The sequence below is a fragment of the Sphaeramia orbicularis genome, chromosome 4 (assembly GCF_902148855.1).
Source record: "Sphaeramia orbicularis chromosome 4, fSphaOr1.1, whole genome shotgun sequence".
Lineage (NCBI taxonomy): Eukaryota > Metazoa > Chordata > Actinopteri > Kurtiformes > Apogonidae > Sphaeramia > Sphaeramia orbicularis.
The window spans coordinates 4,483,609-4,507,452 of NC_043960.1; the positions used below are offsets into that span (position 1 = coordinate 4,483,609).

Consider the following 23,844-nt stretch of genomic DNA (forward strand, 5'->3'; position numbering starts at 1 on the left):
TCTATCTATCTATCTATCTATCTATCTATCTATCTATCTATCTGTCTATCTGTCTATCTATCTATCATATAAAATACAACTACAGCTGTACACCTAGTCTTTGTCATAATGTTCAGTCTCTTCTACAGCCTTGAACAATGTCCTCCCTTTATCAGTTTTATAAACACCATGACTGAATAAATTATAGGAAGCAGTCACAGTGAGATACACCTTTTGTTACATTAAAAAACACAATTATTCATTGATTCCTGCACTTTAGCAAGATAAAGGACAATAACTCTAATTTCTCGACCACTGCAGAAGGCACCAGAGGTCGACTGGTTGAACGCTTTTTAAAGGCTGATTATAATAACAGTAGGTTAAATGTTAACAGGTTGAGCTAAATCGGTCGTAGGTGTGAATTCTGAGTGTGAATGCTTGTTCGTTTCTATATGTCAGCCCTGTATTGGACCGCCGACCTGTCCCGGATGTGTCCCGCCTTGGTTTATTGTCAGTGAGGATCAGCTTCAGATGCCTCAAGAACCTTCAAAGCACTTAGTGGTTTTGGAAAATGAATAAGTAATGATAATGTGGAGCAGGAAAAAGCCAATAAAGCACCAACAAAGTCCTTCCCCTTCCTGCTGTGGAATACAGTCAAGTATTTATTAGATCCTGATTGAATTGTGCATTATTTACTGTGTGTTTGTCAGTTTAGAAGATAATTTTACATATCAACAAAGCTGATTAAAATGGTGAAAATACATAAATATAAAGACTAAACATCTGGAAGTCATGGAGGTGGCGTTGTCAATGATCTGTTCAGAGTCTGAAGATTTTTGTGCAGATTCAACATGACCAGATTGGATGGATTTTCACCTCTCAAGACTGAGGTAAATGTTACAAGTGGCTGTTTTGGTGTTGGTAACGTGTGTGTGTGTGTGTGTGTGTGTGTGTGTGTGTGTGTGTGTGTGTGTGTGTGTGTTTGTGTGTGTATATATATATAAATTTATATATATATTTTTTTTTTTTTTTTTTTTTTTTTTTTCCATCATTTTTCTCTGTTTTGATATAATTAACTTTGAACTGACTGAGTTTTCATGAACATTTACATGATCAAGTAAATCAAATATAGGAAAATGCATGATTTACAACAAATAGATGCAAAATACAGAGGATATTATTATTTTTAAAAATTGGTGATAAATCAACTAAGAAATGTAGAAATAGAGAAAAATTCATTTGGGAATTGACACAAAAGTAGCACTGGGTCTTTATGGATTACCTTCACTGGAAACTGGAAAACTGCTTCATTTAGAAACAAAAGCCTAAAATCAATAAATCGACATCAGAAGAAACTAAGTGATACTTGTTTAATACAAACTCAAGCTCCAAAAATAAAAGAACATGTTTAAAGAACCACTATTTTCCCCTGAAATTCTGTCAAATTGTGCAGATCTTGTAATGATCTTCATCATATTAGTCTGTTTTTTTTCCTGGAAATTATTATTTTAAAGTTATTTCAGGGGCATACAATTGGGTAGGGACGCTAGGGACACGTCCCTACCAATATCCAGCCACTACTGTGTAGTCACTATCAGTAAAATAAAAGACACTACTTAATGTCAAACTGATACACTTTTTTAAAATTATTTCTACTTATTCTCATGTAATTCTATGGAAGAGAGCAACTGTTTAAAAAACACAAATAAAGAAAGTTTGTGGGGAAAATACAATAAAACTTCAGATTCTAAATGTGATTTTATCCATATTTTTGGGGAATAAATTACATGTAATAATTGAAGATAAACGCCTTTTCTGCTCAGACAAGAACTGTACCATCAAACTCTATGATCACTGTATCCCTAATCTGCTCATATGTCATGCTTCAACATGTTTATGTCAGGTGACAGACAGTAGAGAGAAGGAAGGAGGAGGTAGAGGAGGAGAGGCTGGAAATTCACAGGTTCAATAATAATGCATATGTTAGTCATGAGAATAACTTTGCAGAATGCATTAAATTCTTGTATTGTCTTTAGATATTCCGATATGCATTATAAACATGTCAGTTACTGAATTGTTTACTCTGGTTATGACTGTTTGCTTGTTTGATCAGCTCTACATGATGTGAAATTATGATCGCAAATGTAAAAAAAACAAAACAAAAACAAAACAAAACAAAAAAAAAAAACATCAACTTTCAGGAGTGTTTTTGTGTCCCCACCAATGTCAAATTCAAACCTACTCCCTTGAGTTAGTCTATTAATAAAATGCAATGTGGAGCGTTTTTGTTTTTGCATGTTTCTTTGAGCTGTTTTCTAAATTCTGTCATAAAAAGTGAATCTAAGTGTAAAAGTCTGACAGCCCCCTGTGCACCTGGGTGTGTTCCATCCCATGCCTCCTTTAAACATGTGACTTTAAACTGTACCGTTTGAGGGAGGAGGGCCAGGACATGCGGGGCTTCTTCAGCCCGGGCCGCAGCTTCTCCAGGGTCCGGTTCCGGCACAGGTACCGCTCGGTGTCGGAGTTGTACCTCTGTTTGATCCGGATGTGGGTCCGGGGCTGCCTCCACAGGTGTTTGGGCGGTTTGGCGAGTCCCGCGCCCTCCCGGCTCAGCGTGGCCACCTCCATCCTCTACTTGTGCGGCTTCGGTCCGAGTTGGCTTCAGCAGAGTGTGGGTCGAACCGCGGACACGGAAGGGGGACGGACACCGGAGCGTGCGCACCGGAGCGCGGACAACGGGCTGTCGAGGAGACCGCGCGCTTTCAGACGGTGAAGGGACAGGTGAGGGCGCGAGGCGGCATGGTGATGCTGCTGTCCGCGAGGAACGGCTCCGACTGAGCAGCAGGCGCGCGCTGCATCACCTCCTTCCACCACTGCCTCTCTCTCTCTCTCTCTCTCTCTCTCTCACTCTCTCTCTCTCTCTCTTTCTACCTCACTCTCTCTCTTTCTCTCTCTCTCACTATACCTCTCTTTCTCTCTCTCTCTCTCTCTACCTCTCTTTCTACCTCACTCTCTCTCTCTACCTCTCTTTCTCTCTCTCTCTCTCTACCTCTCTTTCTGCCTCTCTCTCTCTCTCTACCTCACTCTCTCTCTCTACCTCTCTTTCTCTCTCTCTTTCTACCTCACTCTCTCTCTTTCTCTCTCTCTCACTATACCTCTCTTTCTCTCTCTCTCTCTCTCTCTCTCTCTCTCTCTCTCTCTCTCTCTCCCTCTCTCTCTCTCTCTACCTCACTCTCTCTCTCTACCTCTCTTTCTCTCTCTCTTTCTACCTCACTCTCTCTCTTTCTCTCTCTCTCACTATACCTCTCTTTCTCTCTCTCTCTCTCTCTCTACCTCTCTTTCTACCTCACTCTCTCTCTCTACCTCTCTTTCTCTCTCTCTCTCTCTACCTCTCTTTCTGCCTCTCTCTCTCTCTCTCTACCTCTCTTTCTCTCTCTCTACCTCACTCTCTTTCTCTCCCTCTCTCTCTCTCTCTCTATACCTCTCTTTCTCTCTCTCTCTCTCTCTCTCTCTTTCTACCTCCCTCTCTCTCTTTCTCTACCTCACTCTCCCTCTCTCTCTCTTTCTACCTCACTCTCTCTCTTTTTCTCTCTCTCTCTCTTTCTACCTCACTCTCTCTCTCTCTACCTCACTCTCTCTCTTTCTACCTCACTCTCTCTACCTCACTCTCTCTCTTTCTACCTCTCTCTCTTTCTCTCTCTCTCTCTCTCCCTCTACCTCTCTCTCCTCTGCCGCTCTTTCTACTTACTCTCCCTCTCTTTCTCCATTATTCTGTCATTTTCTCGCCTTTTTTTTCCTCCACAGAACATTTTCTCTGTGTTTCTTGTGAAAACAGACCACCGGGGGTTTTCACAGTAGGGGAGACCGGGTACAGTTGTAACACTTTGCCTCATCAACTTCCACCCATCTGAGGCTGGGGACAGGGACATATATATATATATTATTAATAATATTTTAGGCAGAGGTGGTGGGATTAAATAAGTTGCACTTCTTCCCACCCCTTTTCGGACATGTAAATGGAACTACTGTGCTGTTCTTCTGTCTAAGAGTGTTATGTTCTTGGTATTTGTATTATTATGTACAGGGGTTGGACAAAATAATGGAAACACCTTCACCTCAAGATGATAATGCCCCAATCCATACAGCTAGAACTGTTAAAGAATGGCATGAGGAACATTCTAATGAAGTTGAGCATCTCGTATGGCCGGCACAGTCCCCAGACCTCAACATTATTGAGCATTTATGGTCAGTTTTAGAGATTCAAGTAAGACGTCGATTTCCACCGCCATCGTCTCTAAAAGAGTGTGAGGGTATTCTAACTGAAGAATGGCTTCAAATTCCTTTGGAAACAATTCACAAGTTGTATGAATCAATACCTCAGAGAATTGAGGCTGTAATTGCTGCAAAAGGCGGAACTACACCATATTAAATTATATTTTGTTGATTTTTTAAGGTGTTTCCATTATTTTGTCCAACCCCTGTATGTTTTGCTACACTGTAAGCCCGGACTTTGTACTTACTAAAATGCTTTAATTCCAATGTACTAAAATGATTTAAGCTTTATTACATTACTATAAACTGTTCAGTGTGAAAGTCATACGCTGCTTTAAGGAAACACAAGTTTACAACTGAACTACGCCTTCATGACAGATTAAAACCTCTGCATCTGCTCGGTCCAGTTTTATCCAGTGTCCACAGGTGTTTGTTTTTTTTTGTGTGTAGACACGACATAAAGTCACCACGTCTTCTTCTCTCTTTGACAGCTAATGTTCTGCCGCCTACTGAAATGTGATCGACTTTGTGTTTCTAGTCGTGGCTCAGCTATGGTTCGTTAGACACAAGCAGCTCTGTCTATTTATAACAATATAAAAAATCACATTCTATTATTATGTTCATCACGTTGTCATGTTGCTTATTTCTGATACAAAACCAGTTGGATTTGGCACCGTGACACCATCGCCACCATCATATTTTAGGGTATTTTTGTGCCTTTATTTGACTGAGGAAAGTGCAAGAGAAAGGAAATAGGGAATGACATGCTGCAAAAAAATGTAACAGCTCAGAGCGTCATATATTTGCATCCCAGCAACTGGGTCACCCCTTTTCCTCCTAATTTCAGAATATTTGCTTATATTAAACGGATGGTTCCACACAGTTCACCCAAATCCACCGCTTAATTAAAGCTGCGCTGCTGGATGGTTTTAAACATCACAAGGCAAAAATCCCATATTTACCTTCAGTATATTGCCATTTCCAGCCCAGAGAACACACGACTTCAACTCGTTCCCTGTGTTTTCAGGCCATAAAAATGTATCCAGACACGGAGATTTTTGTCTAGAGGGTTCAGATGTGATTCTGCTCTTCCAGTCAGTGGTTTGACTTTCCCATGTCACCATGAAACATCTGTATTTCTGTTCAGTTGTGTATTAGGATTAAAAGGAGACTGCTACAGATGGAAGGTGTGTTGTCAACTTCTGCTGTTTTTTTTCCTCATGATTTCAGCTCCTGCAGCTTTACAATAAATTAAATAAAGCCAACAGCACAAAACGAAAATGCAGGCGGTAGAAGGTTTATATCTGACAGGCAGGGTTCGAATCAAACCTGTGCAGCAGATTTGTGCAACCACTGGTTACTAACATTTGGTCATGTTATTTATGATTGTATTCTTTTTTTGTTAAGTGTGTTGACAATTTAGTTCATTTTGTTGACTATCATGTACATTTTTAATGATTGTTTTGGTCATTTTGTTGTATATTCTGGTCATTTTTTGTTCATTTTGTTAATTGTGTTGACTATTGAGTTCATTTTGTTGACAACTGTATTCTTTTGCGTTCATTTTTAGTCATTTTGTTGGTTAGTTTGTTCACCATTTGATCATTTTTATTCATCTTCTTGGTTATATTTGTTCATTTTGTTGACTATCATGTTGTTTTCTTAACCACTTTTTTGTCAAATTTATAATATATTTTGGCCATTGTTTCATTCATTTTTGTCCATTTTGTTCATTGTTTGGACTACTGAGTTCATTTTACTATCGGATGATTTTATTTATTTATTTATTTATTTTTAATTACCTCTGCCAAGGAGGTTCTGTTTTTGCCGGCGTTGGTTTGTCGGTCTGTCTGTCTGTGTGCAAGATAACTCAAAAAGTTAAGGACGGATTTGGTTGAAAATTTCAGGAAATGTTGATACTGGCACAAGGAACAAATTATTAAATTTTGGTGGTGATCAGGGGTGGGGGGTGGGGGGGCACTGACCTGCCTTGGCGGAGGTCTGCGCTCTCTGAGTGCTTTTCTAGTTATTATTATTTTTCTGGTTTGTTTTGGTCAGTTTTTGTTTATTCTTTTGCTCATTTTTGTCTATATTGTACATTGTGTTAACTGTTGAGTTCATTTTTTTTTGTATTCTTGTATTTTTGTATTCTTTTTGCATTCATTTTTAATTTTGTTGGTTAGTTTGGTCAGTATTTGTTAATTTTTGCTCATGTTTTAGTCATTTTGCTGCCCATCGTTCGTCTGTGAGTGGTACTGGACAAGTAAATCCAACCCATGGAGGTCCAACTTTCTACTTCCAGGACTTCAGGGATCTGCTGCTGACGTCTTGGTCCAGATACCACACACACCTTCAGAGGTCTGGTGGAGTCTCGGCCTCGGGTCAGAGCTGTTTTTGAGGAAAAAGGGGAACCTACATAATATTAGACAGGTGGTAATACGGTTCCACTCCCATAGATAGGGGAGCAGCCATGGCCTAGATGGCTGAAGAGTTGGCTTGTGACCGATGGGTTGCCGGTACAATTGCCTGGATTCCCCTGAGCAAGACACTTACCCCCCCCCCCCCCCCCCCCCCCCCCATTTGCCTGATATGGTGTATGATGCATGCATGCCAAAGGACAAATTTCAGTGTGGTGCATGTTTATGTGTGTGAACCTACTGACTAGGGCTGTGTATTGGAGAGAATCTGGCGATATGATACAAATCCTAATACTAGGATCAGGATACAATATATCACGATATATCATGACACTGTTAAAAAGGCAAATTTTTTGTTTGTTTCTGAAGATTATTTCCTGGAAAAATTGAATTACACCAGAAATATGTACAAATACTAAAGACATTTTTATTTGATCAGAACAGGATCTAATACTATATCACAACATATTTCTAATTCTTCTAGTTTCCAAAGGAACTCCCACTGCCTCTCAGACAGTAAAAAGTGCTTTTAGGATGCTTCAAATAACCATTATTTAATAAAACAGTGTTAAATAATAATAAATAAGATATAAACAATAAAGAAAACCAAAAAACAAAAATGAACCTCTGCCATGTCTGCATTTGAATAAATACCTAAAAATACTGATACAGTACTTTTTAATATCGATACAGTATTGTGAACTGAAATATCGCGATATATTGCAGAACCGATATTTTCTAACACCCCTACTACTGACAAAATAAAGATTCTTCTAAAAAGATTGGCTTGGTTAAGATCCAGTTGTTGTTCTTTAGATATTTGTGGTAGGTACAAACCACGTTATACTGGGAATGAACAAGATCTGGAGGTGGGATTTGGACATCACAATTTCTCCCTCGTCAAAGTTGATCAGATCCCTGCTCTTGAGCTTTTTGCTGTTTACAACACATTAACTTTGCGCTCTCTATATCCACTGGCTGCCTGATAATATATCCACCCACTGTCAGGTCCCATTGGGATGACATAATCGACATCAGTACCACTATGTCTGTCAGTGTCAGAATGTTATGGCTGAACGGTGTACGTGTGTGTAGCGGTGACAATCAGACAGCTTTTCACTGAGATGTTCATTGTCAGATCTTGGTGTTACGGTCTGCCCTTGAAGCTTCAATTAAAGCCTCTCTCGAACAGACCGATGAAAGCCCACAGCAACATACAGGAGGGAATATTTTGGACTTCCTGAGCAATTACAGGGCTGTTGTCACCAAAAAACGAGAAACCAAACATGCCAAGAGACGTAGCTGTAGTAGATGGTGACAGAAGGATGTAGTAGTATAATGTGAAAACAAAATTAATGAGACAGATGTAGATGCTGAAAAAAAACATGAACCCAGATTTTTGTCCTTGGTGCAGACTTTTAGGTGTGAATAAAAGCGTAGTTTGTGTTGTTTTGCCAATTAAGTATTTGAAGTTTGGCTGAGGCTGTTTCTAAGGCGTTCTGTGCATTAGGCTAATTAATCCCATTTTTAAATGAGGATTAGTAATGGTACATGGTACAGCAACAATAAGGTTATTAGTGCTGGAAAATCTGAATGAAACGCATTCTCCATTTATGTTCTTACATTCAGTGCATGTATTCGTTCGTTTTAATGCAACTTCTTGTGTACGTCAGGAACCACCCATTGCTAAGTCCTTACAAACAAGCAGAGAAACCTTTTCACTGAGAAAACCTTTATGACATGAAATCACAGAGTTCGCTCAAGTATCATAAAATACTAGACTGTGCACAAGTACTGGACATGACAACACGACTACATTTGAAGCTTGGAAATAAATGATGCAACTCGCAGAAAGGTAAAGAAAGAGGCAGAGTACATAGATGCCAACATTACTGAGGCAGACTCACATAAACAGAAAGCTGTGACCTTTTAGTGGCGGGGCTCTTCCTGTTGAGGTAATTACTGGGCATTTGAAAGGGAAAGAGGTCTGTCATTAAACCTGGACACAACAAAACACATTTCACCCATCTTTTTCTTGTGTAAATGTGCGCACGGCCATGTATTTCTTAGGTTATGAGGACTTTAAAGTGACTCAGCTCTTTAATGGAGGCAAAATGCAGCGTACATCATTAGATTTAAGGTCTTAAGGTTAGCGTTAGGTTCAGGCTTAGGTTATTAGTTAGTTTATTAGTTAGTTTGATCCCCATTAGCTGCTACACACCACAGCAGCTCCTCTTCCTGGGGTCATTAACAACATAAAAACAAAGCACCACAATTTCCCACAACCCACTCAACAAACAGGATGTACATACACTCAACACAACAACACAAAAATCAACAACAGCACACAATACAAAACAATTACAATAACAATAATAATACCAACAACAACAACAGAAAAAAGAATAAATAAATAAACCCAAAAAACAGAAACAAAAAACAGCTCCACAACAAACAAAAGAAAAACAAACCATCTAGATCACAGGTGTCAAACATGCGGCCCGGGGGCCAAATCCGGCCCACCAAAGGGTCCAATCTGGCTGGTGGGATGAGTTTGTGAAATGCAAAAATCACACTGAAAATATTACCGATCAATGATGTTAGAATCATCTTAGGTCAATTCAACCAAAAGTGGATCTGAACCAGTAAAATGCTATCATAAAAACCTATAAATAATGAAAGCTGCTAATTTTTCTCTTTGTTTTAGTGTAAAAAAAAGTTACATTTCACAAAAATGTTTTCATTTACAGACTAGCCTTTTACAGAAAATGTGAATAACCTGAAATGTCTTAAAAGACATCTGTGGAATTTTAAAAATATTCTCCCTGTTATTAAATGTTTTGTGCATTTGTAGATAAACTGTGATCTGTACAGTACGTTGTGATGCACATGTATAAATGATAAACTAAGACGTAATATTGTTAACATTGCACTTTGAATTTTCAAGTTGTTCATATTGTTCATGTTATGTTCAAGTACAGTTCATAGATGTAAACATTTTCATTACAGAATTTTACTTTTTTCACTCAAAAGTTCTTATCCTATTATTTATATTATTTTACTGGTCCGGCCCACTTTAGATCACATTAGGCTGTATGTGGCCCCTGAACTAAAATGAGTTTGACCCCCCTGGTCTAGATGATATCACTATAGGATGTGCAATAGCTCAGTTATTCTTGAGTAAATATGAAAATTCTCAACCTTTTAGAAAAACTGCTTGAATTTCTGAAATTAAAAATTGTGGCAGTGAATTCCTTGCCAAGGCTTAGGCTACTGTGGTTAAAGATGTTGTAGGTTTGTAGGAAATAAATAAGATCCACTAAACACATGAGAACGCCACTTGACTTCGTGGAATGGCCTTAACAGTCACAAAAACCCTTTGAGACGCTCTGCTGTTTCCTTGAGGTTCACTGCCTACCTGAAGCGAACAAAACACCGGGGCAGAAAAAGGACATTTAGAGCCAATGAGCTGAAAGAAATGAAGACAGAAATTAGGAAAAATAAGGACGGTAGCCACTGTGAGCCTGGGTTGCGAAGTCTTATGCCGTGTTTCCACTCCGTGGTACCAGCTCAACTCGACTCGACTCGGCCTGTTTGCATTTCCATGACAAAAAAGGACCCTGAATCTGGTACCCGGTACTAGTTTTTTGGTATCACCTCCGCCAAGGTTCCAAGACTGGGGACCAGATACTAAAAAGTGACGTGTAAACACTGCAGACCACTGATTGGTCAGAGAGTCATCTGTGTGACCCGCCGTTTTACAAAAAACAGATGCAGAAGTTTACAGTAAATATAGCGGTAGGTTAATCCACATGATGACAGCCCGAAAACTACACCATGGTCGGTCCAGAAGGTTCAGATGTAAAAATTCAGCATGAGCTTGACGAGACAACACACAACGAGCGAGTTTATCAGCAACTCTGAGCAGACGACACAGAAGTAATGCGCAGCATCGCTATGACGTCCAGGTACTGTAAAGTCAGTCGCATCCTGCAATGGAAACGGTCTCCAGGAATAGGACCTGGAACCCGAGCCAAGCTGAGCCAAGCCGAGTCGAGTCAAGCCGGTTCCATGAAGTGGAAACACGGCAACAGATTGTATTTTCGATTCAAGACATATTATCTTTCCAAATGTTTCGGTGTTGAGCTGAATAAACATCATTTGCCTCGGTAACACAGGCCAACAGATGGTCCTAATCACTACCCAAAACGCTAGAACATCACTCAAGATGAATTACACAACAACAAAACTCCAAAAGTGAAGAGAGAAAATATGTTAGTAAACTGAAATACCCTTCCACAAAAGCCTGTACTGTATTGGTGTAAACAGTAGCCTACATATACCAACCTGTACCGTGTACAAACACACAAACAGCCCACACTGGCATTTACTTTCATGCACAAAACAGCTGCTTCATTCTGTCTCACTGCAGCAAAACAAATCCCATTGACAGCTGCCTGAATGAAGGCTGAGGTCGCACATGCTCTGGGACGCCCACACACTCAGCCGATCCAATCTAGAGTGATAAAAGCTGGTGACAAACAGAGTGTGTTGTGTGTTTGTGTGACTGACCGGTGTTCGTCATGGCTGGCCAGTGCTCTCCTGTACAGCACCTCCAGTCGGTCCAGCGGCAGGTTGTGGGTGGCGGATGGCCGGCGGGCATCACACGGCCGCTCCTGACACGAGTGTCGCCTCCACAGCGGAGGAAGGAGCAGCGGCCCCGAAAAACGCCGCCGCACAGCCTGATGGGTGATGGGGAGAGACTCCCGGCGGTCCTGCACAACAAGAAGAAGAGAAGAAGAACTTGTGTTATGGATGAGATGTACAGTATAAAATGTACAGTGGAGGAAAAAAGCTTTTGTTTCACCCCATGGATTTGTGATATATTTAATAAAGAATCACTTTTAAGTCATTGAACTCTAAGTGGGTTTTTTTTCATTATTATTTTTTGTAATTATTCAAAAATTTTTGTAGCGACACGGTGGTACAGTGGTTAGCACTCGTGCCTCACAGCAAGAAGGTCCTGGGTTCAATTCCAACACCAGTCGACGGGGGGTGGGACCTTTCTGTGTGGAGATTGCATGTTCTCCCCGTGTCTGTGGGTTCTCTCCAGGTACTCCGGCTTCCTCCCACCATCCAAACACATGCACTGACAGGTTAACTGGTTAATCTAAACTGCCCTTAGCTGTGAATGTGACAGTGATTGTTTGTCTCTATATGTTCAGCCCTGCAATGAACTGGCGAAATGTCCAGGGTGTACCCCACCTTCGCCCATAAGTAGCTGGGATAGGCTCCGAGTGACCCCCCTGACCCTAGTGAGGTGAGGATAAAGCGGGTTCAGAAAATGAATGAATGAATGAATGAATACATTTTTTGTTACACAGAGTACAACAGAAATCTAAAAAATACAATACAATATTAATATAACAACATGAACAGAACATAGCCAAGGGACAAAATATGCAGGTAGAAATAATATATCAGTTTACGCAAAGATCATAAGTGTTACATAGAACAGTGGTTTTGATAGCTTTTTTATTTTCAGAATATTGAATACTTGAAATATATTGAGTAAGCTATTGAACTCTGTAAGTATTGTTCCATTCTCCAGACCCACATGCTCCCTTCTGCACATGCTCAGTTCCATCGGGGTCAAAAGTGGACATTTCAGCAGATGTTGAAACATGTTGAAACTGACAAGAATTTAGTTTGGCTATTTTTTGTTGACAATAAACAAACAAATAATTTGTATCTTTTGAAACATAATTTTTTTTCTGCAAATATTTCTTGATAATATTTGAGATTGTGTAAAATCTTAAGGGTGTCCAAAAATGGTTTCCACTGCTGTATGTAATGCTGCAGTTTTGAGTTTGAAAAGACATACAGAGGTGGAAAACAAACCCAGCCGATGAACAGGGCTGTCAAAATTAACGCGTTAATGTGGATTAATCCATCATCATGACTAATGTGATTAAAAATGCTTATGTAATTAACCCATCTGCAGTGTAGAATGACTCTGAACATGCATTTGGGTCAGTTTGTCCAAGTAGAGTTAGCGTTGCACATGCACAGATGGGCAGTTGATCTGGTAGTGACAGGCAGCAGAACCAACCCATAAAGATGGAAGACGCCAGAGGTCCAACATGCTGTTTAGTGTCTTCCATCTTTATGGGTTGGTTCTGCTGCCTGTCACTACCAGATCAACTGCCCATCTGTGCATGTGAGACGGTAACCGACCGAGCAAGACCAAGCAAGGCGGAACAGTTTCAAGTTGTTTTGTTGAAACTGTTGAAGGCGTTTAATAAACACGTTAAGTCATATATATTCCCTTCTTTCTTGAGCCTGTTTGCTCATGCAAAATGAAACACGATTAATTTTTTTATTTTATTTATAAAGTTTATTCGATAGGGACAAGGCTAATGACATAGTATAACTTCTACCTGTTACAAACAAGTTGTGGTAACTAATGATTCACATAAAGAGATTAGAGCTGTTGCTAGTTTCCATCTCCAGCCCCTAGTCAGGCTTTTAGCAGAGAAAGAAAGAAAGAAAGAAAGAAAGAAAGAAAGAAAGAAAGAACATTTAAGGTTGATATTTAAACGTGATTAATCGAAATAAATCCACACCAACCCTGTGATTAATCCAATTAAAAATTTTAATCATTTGACAGCATTAATATTAACACATTAATATTTATTAATAGATGCACCCATTGCAAAATTCCTGGCTGATACAAATGCCATTTTCTCAGATGCAAATAGTGAGATTACTTTCTGTTTCTTAATTCTATTTTGTAGCTATTTATCCTCCTATTAACTAAGAAATCTTCATCATAAAATCTAAATTCAGTAGGTACTATTGTAAAAAATGTACTATTGTAAAATCTTTCAGCCCTTCATTACTTCATCTTCAACAGAATGTTGAAACATACAGATTTATGAAAAAAAAAAAAACTATCCATCTAAACTGCTGCTACCAGCCTTTCCTGATATCAGTAAATATCAGCCAATATTGAAGTCTTTGCATCCCTTATTGTCGTAGTTTGACTACAAAACAATGAAATGAGAAGTAGCGACTCAAGACATTCTGAAAAGAGAAAAAAGCATTTATTAAGATTAAAAATAATAATAATAATTGTAAATACTTGAATTGCACATGCGGCATAATGGAAAATACAGTCACATTGTAGTTTCAATCAATTGATGTTTGTCTTTCTGAAAATTGAGAAAAATACCTAAATCACAAAATTGAAATGTTTCGTCTGCAGACATTTTGTGCTCAACAAAAACTGAAAATAAGACCTGTTTGCTTGTAACATATATTAAGTATCAGTGTTTTTCTGCAGTCATATTTAATATGCAGTTTTAGTGAGAAAAGAGTATTTTTAAATTACACATTGTCTTCACTTCTTGCAGCCAGAAAATAATCTGTTAAATCCATTATCCCATGAGTGGTCCATAACATTGAAAAAGAAAAATAGATCTGTTGGTCGAGAACTCCAGCATTATTTGTTGCATAGAGGAACTTTATTTCAGTATCTAACATTAAACAGGTCTACATTTTTTAATTGAATTCATTTCATTTACTTTTTAAAATTTTAAATCATAGCCTACTACATATCATTAAGTTTTGGCTGCAAAAAGAAAACTAGTCGAGACGCTGAGTTTCTGAAAATAAAGGTAACCCAAGAAGAATAATGAAACACAAAGTAGCTCTGAAGGCCAAGCTTAAAATATTCATAATTATATAAAAATATCTGGAGTAGAATCATAGGACATTGCAAGGTCTCATTCATTTCACAGAAGTTTATAACAGAAAATTAGGTGCAAGTTTAAGTTTTCTGCCTGTTACTAAATGTTTTGTGCCTTTGTAAATCCAATCCATAATGCACATGTATAAATGATCAACTGAGGCATAATATTGTTAAAAATTGCACTTATTTTTCTAAAGAAATCTCCATTTTTTCAGGTTTTTTACATCGTTTTTTGTTTGGATAGTTTGGATGTAAATATTTTGATTATTTAACATAATTTTTTGCACAAAAACAAAAGGAAAATTTGTAGTTGTCGTTATTTATAGACTATTATGTTATTATTTTACTGGTCCAGTTCACTTGAGATCAGTTTGAGCTGAATGTGGCCCCAGAACTAAAATGAGTTTGACAGCCCTTCACTATATGAACGTATACATCAGAGCACACAGTGAACTCCACATCAGATGAATGAAATGAACAGTAACACAACTCAACCACCATTAATGAAAGATGAGAGACTTCACTTTAGTGTCCCATTACCATATGTTTACAAAGCATCAGCGTTGATGCGTGGCAGTGTTTTGTGTGTAGGATTTAGTCAAAATAACAATCATAACAATACTGTCACTGCAAACATCAACAATTTAAAGCGATTCCACAAAGCCCTGGTGGTAAACACAGCAGTGGTGAGTCGATTTCTCAGCCCGCCTTTTGGGGACAGTGACATGTGGCTCTGGCCTTGTGGGTATTACAGGACAACACACACACTTTTCATATCTGACAATAAACAAGTAAATAGTTTGTCTTCTTCTCTAGTTACTGAATTGGCCTTTTGGATGCAGAGAATCTATTCAATATCTACCGATGCGACATGATGGATCGCAGAGGTGACAGATGACGGGCAGCTTTGACTGGTTGATAAATAACAGTGTGAAAGTGAGAGTGTGTTTGTGTAAAAAGCATACGACCATGATGTATTATCCTCATTTTGAAGAAGTCACATGAAACCAAGAGGCAACGAGGCTTACGCTGTCGGGGGGCAACAGCTGGGGTGTATCCCCGAAATCCCCCCAATCCTCTGCTATATATAAATCTATCCACGATAATTGCTGGACAATCGATATGAACTCAATTTGAGCTACATGGACCTGATAGTGGCAGAATAATGGTCCGAGAACCAATTTTTCCCACAAAACTCCACCTAGTGAATAAAAATGACCCCATATGAACTCTGGATGGTAGACAGAACATGGACATTTGGAAGATGATCAATATGAACCAAATTTTATCTCAATCAACCTATTATTGTGTGATTTATGTCCAAAAAACTGATTTCCAACTAAAGCGCCTCCATGTGGATGACTTATAATACTCATAGAGAAGCTGAAATCGATAGGGTTCTTCCACTAGGGGTCCACTATGTTGGTTATCAAAGGAGAAGAAATCCAACCAAATCTGTCCTAGTTATCACCAAAACACCAAGGAGATCCGGCGGCTGCAGTGGATCCAGTCAGAGTAAAACCATTATATTCCCAAAACTCAATTTCAGGGATATAATGAGAGAGATGATTTAGTACCTGAAAGTGTAGTACCAGTTATGACCACTGCTGCTCCAAAAAACCTGGCTTCCATTGACACAGAATAGAATAGAATAGAATAGAATAGAATAGAATAGAATAGAATAGAATAGAATAGAATAGAAATTAGGAGTCCTATTCCAGTAAGTGCAACAATATTAATAAAAACCAAATACTTCAGAAAATAAGAATAGTGTAAATATAAGATAACAAAACTAAAAAATAAGATGAGAAAATAAAATATAAAATGTTTAAAAAGTAAACAAAAGTAGGGCTAAAAGTAGAATAAAATTGTTTTTTAAAAATTAGAGATAAAATATGAATAGACACAATATTAACAGTATGTAACAGTATCTATGAACAATATTAATAGTATTTATATCTATGAACTCAAGTCTATATAAAAATAGTGCATTTATGTTTGGATAAATATTGAATAAAGATTTCATTGTTACTGCAAGAACAGAAAATTCTTGCACAACTTACTGACATTCAACTTCTCTGTAAAAATACTAAGTCATTCTGATGTCACTGTTTTTGTTGGACCCTTTGATAAGCATTCCGGTCCATCTTTAATTTTTCTCTGTTAATATGATTTCAGGGCGAATAGATGATATCTGCTGTGTTTGAGTGATGCGTCACTCGTCTGCAAAGTTGGAGTTTCTGGTTATTTAGTAAAACATTTTTTTTTTTCTATAACATCCAGCTTTATAGAAGTTCCCCTAAAAAGACTGCAAAAAGACTTTATTATGCAGTGCTTGATGAAGTTTACTGTATTATCAAGACAAAGTCAGAAACTCTTTAAGGACTGGGATCATTCTGAATCACTCATTGATAGGATCCAGGTTGTATGAATACTTGAGTAATTTGAGCCAGAACTGCCCTGACAAAGAAAAGTGAAATGTTGCAGTGTCCAGTATTCCCATTTTAAACATTGCATAACTTAGAGCCACCGGCTGTGTAACTTGTCAAACATGTCAAGCTTGTTGTTTCTTTCACTGCCTACTTATTGATGAGTCAGAGACTTACCGTCTACCTTCTCTTTAAGGAAATACTACTGACTTCACTGACCAAGTGTTCTCCTTTTACAGTTTAAGGTAAAATGTGTATATAGCAGGGATGCACCGATCCGATACCAGTATACTCAGTGTGTGTACTCGTATTCATACATGTAAAAGTAATCCGATACAAAGGCACTGATACCACTTACGGCTGTGTGACATTCCCAGTTCAGCGCAGCAGGTACACAGCGGTGGAATAATGTGTTTGGAGTGTGAAGAGTGTGGAGATTTTTCAAAATAAATGATGGTGATAAAAGTAACGCTGACTGCAAGTAACGTTACAGACACAGACAGATACGGACGCAGCGTTCTGTCCGTCCTCTGCGTACATTCCATCTGTTTTCCAGGTGCTGGCGGATGAGTACCCAGACAGAGAATACCAGCAGAACCGCGGAGGTAGAGGATCTGTTCAAAGAGCCACTGTGTGAGTTAGAGAAAAACTACTGACACATTTAGGACAACTACCCAGGGCTGGACCAGTGTCCATCCTACTGATAATACTATGGAGGTACGGAGCGGTGCAGACCACCACCAGCGGAAGTGAAAATGAAACTTATGGCTCATTTGTCTTTTCTCTTCCTGCTGAAGCTTCGCTGTTAAACATTACCAGAGAAAACGCTGCAATATTAGTATCACATTAGTGTTACCTCTGTCGTCTCCATGTTTGTTATTACTGACTTTCTTCTTCTTCTCATTAAACTTTCCTCTTCTTCGTGGTATTTGTCCAGTATGGTTAATTCAGAGCGGCGCCCCCTGGTGGATTAATTGACAAATGCTCATTCCAACACATAAAATGTTAGTAGCAGCACTTTGTTCCAGTCAGACTAATGACAACGACAATAAAGCACATTTACAAAAGGAACTAAAAACTGGAATGGGATTATTAAGTACTCGTATCGGTACTCAGTATGGGCAAGTACTCAAATGTAAGTACTCGTACTCGGTCTGGAAAAAAGTGGCATCGGTGCATCCCTAGTATATAGGTGGAGTTTAGAAGAAACCAATCAACTGATTGTTAACCTAACATGGGAAAGGACTAAACATAAATAAGCTTTGAAAATTCTTCTGTTGGTCAGACAGCAGGGGTCAAGGCTTTGGACGATTGTGGTCTGTTGTCTCAATATTCTCACACGTAATAACATATTTGCTTTAACCCCAGTTCAGTGAGTTTTTGTGTTCTTGCTTCAAAATGGTGTCCAGAGTGCTAAAAACTTCCATGACAGCCCAATCACATTCGAAAGAACGAATCAGAAACAGAGGACTCACAGGGTAGCGGATTCAAATGTCTGTGTGCGAGTGAGTCCTCTGTTTGTGAAAGAATCTCTGTATGAGAACTGAATCTTCTTGGTGAGTGATTCTTCTGCCTGTGCGTGGATCTCTGTGCAAGAACTGAATCTTCATGGGGAGTGATTCATCTGTCTGCAGTGAATCTCTGAGTAGGGATTCACTCAACCATCTCCATTCGCTCACCCATAATCCTGTGCAAATAACTCTGACACCTAACACTCCTCTACCCCTTTTGTTCAAATATGGTCGTTTCCTGCTACAAAAAGCCAACAATGCAACGGCCAAATCACCAACTTCTTCCATTAAAACAGCCATGCAGAACCAATGTGTCACATCATGTTATGTTTAGTGTCTATACACGAAAACCTAGCAGGACAAGAAAACACACAAACCCCAAAATCCATTTCTGTTCCAACTGTGTCTGCAACTGTCCTGTGGTGATTTAGTGAGAAGTGATGAGTATTGATCTGTGATCCTACAGAAACAGAAGTCTCATTTTCCCAAGCATCAAACACCAAACATGACAGTCTGCCATGTGTTTTCTGTCATCCTTGACTTGTCTTTCTCTCTGGTGTTATAGGATATTGATCCAGCTTTCCTTTCTGTTCTTCACAAAGTTTTGATTTTGCCCAGATGCTGTATTCCACCTTTGTTTATTTCTCATTCAGTGCACAAAAAAAGCCTTTGTACTGGGAGAAAATAAAACAGCATAACCTTGAAAGCAGACACATCTCACAGTTTTGTTTGCAATGCAGCAGCTGAAAATATTTTGGGTGAACAAGTGGATTTTGTGCTAATGAAGTAAATAAATACCAGTTGATAAAAAAAGAGCGTTCACATAAAAAAAAAAAAAAACAATAAAAACCATCTGGGACAATATAAATGTACTGCATGAACAGATAATATTGCATAAAATGAGCTCCTTCCTCATCTGTCTGCACTGATTCTGGACTCTGCTTGGGTTTTCGGTGAAAATAAGTCTTTATGTATCTCTTCTGCTCCTCTACAGCAGTAACATTGTGAATCACTGGCTACTATTAGCTTACAAATGGAGTCTGCTAATATTAGATGTGGCCAAACCCACAGATAGTTCAGTAAAGTAAGATAAAGAAAGAAGCACCGATTCAACTTGTTTATTCAAGTAAAAGCACAAAAGGACAAAAGTAAATGTGAGTAAAAGTTATCTCTACATTTTTGTGGCGCTGTAAAACTATTGAACCTTACATTATCCATGTGTGTTATAGTTCTCCAGATCTCACACTCTCATTAACCTCATTTGTCTAATCATTTATGTTATTCTATGGGATTTTATGTCAGTCATGTGTTAGGGATGGGAATCGATAAGAATTTAATGATTCCGATTCCATTATCGATTTTGCTTATCAATCTGATTCATTATTGATTCTCTTATTGATTCTCATTGGGTGAGGGAATAAAAGAGAACAAATGGGTGTGTTTGCATCAACTGTCTTTTAGATTTCCATCTCTGCACAGAAAATATAACATATACAGTATGTACAAATAATAACAACAGATGACGCCGTGTCCGGTTCGGGGGGCTTGGAACAAACTGGACACACTAAGGGAGAAGACACACCAACCCAAGTTTTCGCCAGTTGGACGCCATCGGGCAGTCTGGTGAGGTCAGTGACAAGAGTCTGTTTGGTGTGTTCCATACGATCAGCTGTTGTTAATGTCGTCGCCATTTTTTTCAGCTGATTCAACATGTGTAATCGGCCACTACCTTGTCATTCAGTCTGACTTATGTGATTGGCGGAGGGATGGTTTTTGACCAGCGAATCAGTGAACGAGAAGACCGGAATCTTTCTTCTTCCACAAGAAGAAGCCTGACATGAACTATCTTCTTATTACTAGCCATCCGTCCAATGAGTCGAACAACAATCCTTCTTGACTACTCAACACTCTCTGCTGACAACAATGACTGACGACAGCGAGCTCTGTGTTCTGGTCTAAAGAGATGTTCTCTCATTTACGGTTTTTCGTTTTTTTGGGCCACAATAGAGCTTATCGCCGCCTGCTGTTATGGAGACATTACGTCTTGCACAAGTGCAGAACGTACACTCAGGTTGGTAGTTGATTCGGTGTGTTCTTCGCACTTTTTTGACCGTGTCGGGGAGACGGGAGCCGACTGATCGGTCGCGCTACCTTTTCTGATGACGATCATCAGCCAATTTGGTGTGTCTTCGCCTTAAGGCTAAGTTCAGACGACAACGCTCGTGGTATTTTTCTTTTCTGGATTCTAAATGCTTCACATTCATACATATATCATTTCAAGAAGTCTAGATGGAAACGGGAAAATTGGGTTAAAATGGTGTAATACATATGCTATACCTATTTGTGGTACTGTACACAAACACAGACAGAGCCACGGGATACACTAAAAGAACAGAAGAATGCAGGGTCCTGGTCGCCCTTCTAGCAGGAAACAGTGGTGGATTTAAAAGTATCTGACATGTGTATATGTTTATGCGTCTCCGCTGGTCATTGAGTTAATACAGCATTAACAGGTTTTGTTGTAGTAGTGCTAATAAACTTAGCAGCACCTGCAGAACAAACACTAATCTGCCATTGTTGTTGTTGCTACCGAATGTTACATCCAGGGTTTTCTTATTCTGGTCACGTGGTACAATAGTGTCATCATTTCCTAAAAGTGGTGTTTTGCCTATCCACACGGCAACGTGAGGGTGGCGTTGTGAGATTTTTCCGCACTGGGATCCGTTCTCAAAAATACCGTTTCAGGGCACCGACAACACCGGTGTTATCTGGACAAAAAGCCGAAACAATATTAAACTTTTGCAAATTGACATAATTTCGTTGTCGTGTGGGCAGGCTCTAAGATCTTTATATTTTCTGTCTACCTTGGCTGCATCTCTTTGATTTGCTCCAACACAAGTTTTTTCTTTTTGCTTTTTTTTTGGCTGAACAACACATTCTGCTCCAGCCAATCAGCAGCAGAGAAGGAGCAGCTGGCTGTGTTATCACCTGGCCGACGTCCTGCTGTTCCTCACATACAAAGTGACAATGAGTCGGGAATGGCCTGATGAGTGATCAGATGGGACAGCGGGCTCTCAGCGGGCATCTGCATCTAAAAACCACCAATCAGACGGCTGCACTCCTCGTCCTCAGAATCTCCAGTAATCAAGACTACGGGGTCGTGTCAATGCATCAGCGACTATGACTCACACTCTCCACCAAAGTGTTGTCAATTTTCAGCACAGAGTGGTGGTGAGACATCCAACCCCCAAAGCCAGACTAGATCTACAGTACGCTCATGTCAACGGGCATCGGCTCATCATGGCTCAGTTTGCTGCAGACGAATGTGTGGTAGAAAAAAACCCAATCAAACCGTAAACAGGTCGTGCAGACTTTAATTCTCTTCTGAAACTTGGTCTGTAAAAACAATCTGCTTCATCTACTTGAACTTCATTATCCTGACTACCTGTGTGTTTAACCCATAAAGACCCAGAGCTACTTTCGTGGCAGTTCCAAAATAGTTTTTTCTCTATATTTAACTTAACTTAAGTGGTTTATCACCATTTATTATAATATTATCCTCTGTATTTTGTGTTTTGCAGTAAAAAACAGGTATTTTCCTATATTTAATTCACTGATCATGTAGCTGTTCATAAAAGCTCAGATTGTAGTTGAGGGTTATTATAGCAGAAACTGAGAAAACTGTAGAAAAAGTGACTTTTTCTGCAAAATATATCATTAACTGGACATAAACCAAGTGTCTCCATCCACTGTCATTGATCCAACTCCATGGGTTTTACTGGTGAATCAATGCTGTAGAACAAGGGTGTCAAACTCATTCAGCCCAATTTAATCTGAAGTGGGCCGGACCAGTAAAATAACAGCATGATAGCCAATAAATAATGACAACTACAAATGGTTTTAGTGCAAAGAATGACATTAAATTATGCCAATATTTACGTTTACAAACTATCCAAACAAAAAGGTTGTGAATAACCTGAAAAAAATGAAATTCGTAAAGAAATATATAAATATAATACAATTTTATCAATATTCTGCCTTGACTTATCATTTATACATATGTATTACAGATCAGATCTACAAAGGCACAAAACATTTAGTACCAGGCTGAATATTGTTAAAATTGTACTTAATTTTCTTTAGACATTTCAGGTTGTTCATATTTGTTCAGGTTATTCACATTTTATTGTTTCAGGACAGTTTGTTAACGTAAACATTTTCATAATTTAATGTTTTTTGCACTAAATCAAAGAGAAAAAATTGGTGTTGTCATTATTTATAGGTCATTATGATATTATTTTTGAGCCCTAACTTGCACTTTGCAAATTTCTCCTGTGGGCCGGACTGGAACCTTTGGCGGGCTGGTTTTGGCCCCTGGGCCGCATGTTTGACACCTGTGTTGTAGAAGATGACGGTGTTTCCACAGTAACTATGGAGCCTCTGAACGTCCAAATGGGTCATATCTGATGACCACGAAAAGATGATAAACTATATTTTACACCAATTATTTACATGTATTGATAGGATTAGTGGATCAACAGGGATTAAACAGTTTAGATCAGTAGATGGTTTTAAACACCAGTGGCTGTTTAGGTCTTTATGGTTTAAGAATTGATATTATAACTCTGAATGACACTGGGCCAATATAGAGAATTACAAATAAAAGCATGGGAATTAATGTGAACTTTCAGTTGTATTTCAATCAATCAATCAAATTTTATTTATATAGCGTCACATTATAACAAAAGTTATCTCTATCTCGATGACACTTTACATTTCGAGCTGGTCTAAACCAGACACTGAAGCCAATTTACAGAAACCCAACAGAATCCTCCAGGAGCAAAAACTTGCTTTCAAGGAAAAATGTCCTTCTAACAGGCAGAAACCTGGAGGAGCTGTGTTAACACATTTCAACTTCATCTTCATTTATCCATTTTCTGAACCAGTTAATCCTCTGGAGGGTCATAGAGGAGCTGGAGCGTATCCCAGCGACTGCTGGGTGAAGACGGGTACATATTCTGGACATGAGAAAATGGTATAACAGGAGCGACTTAGTCCAAAAGCATCATCCAGGAAAGGTCTGGTCCAAGGATGTCAAACATACGGCTTGAGGGCTAAAACCAGCCCACCAAAGGGTTCAATCCAGCCTATGAAACAAAATTTGTGAAATGCAAAAAGGACACTGAAGATATTAACAAACAAGAATGTCAAAATCACTCAAGTTCAGGGGTCACATACAGACCCATATGAACTCAAGTGGACCAGACCAGTAAAATATGATTATAACGAGTGGAAAAGTAGGCAGAGCTTACAAATACCCCTGTCTGGTCACACACTGATACTCTGCCTACCTAGGGATTAATTTTGAGGCTGAACTTTCAATCTTTTTAAAAACTTTTCAAAAATTTGTAAAAAAAAAAAAAAAAAAAAAATCCAAAAATGTAAATTTAGTCATCAAACTGTGCACTGCACCTCCCCTAGTG

General features: G+C 38.9%; 1 protein-coding gene across 1 annotated transcript in view; it reads right to left on the minus strand.

Annotated features, from left to right (window-relative positions):
- LOC115417459 (cAMP-specific 3',5'-cyclic phosphodiesterase 4D-like) overlaps positions 1–23,844 on the minus strand; it is a 239,641-nt gene that overhangs the window by 176,062 nt on the left and 39,735 nt on the right. The window contains exon 3 of the mRNA XM_030131388.1: positions 11,241–11,443. Within this exon, the coding sequence (XP_029987248.1) occupies positions 11,241–11,443 (203 nt within the window). The remainder of the gene's footprint in view (positions 1–11,240; positions 11,444–23,844) is intronic.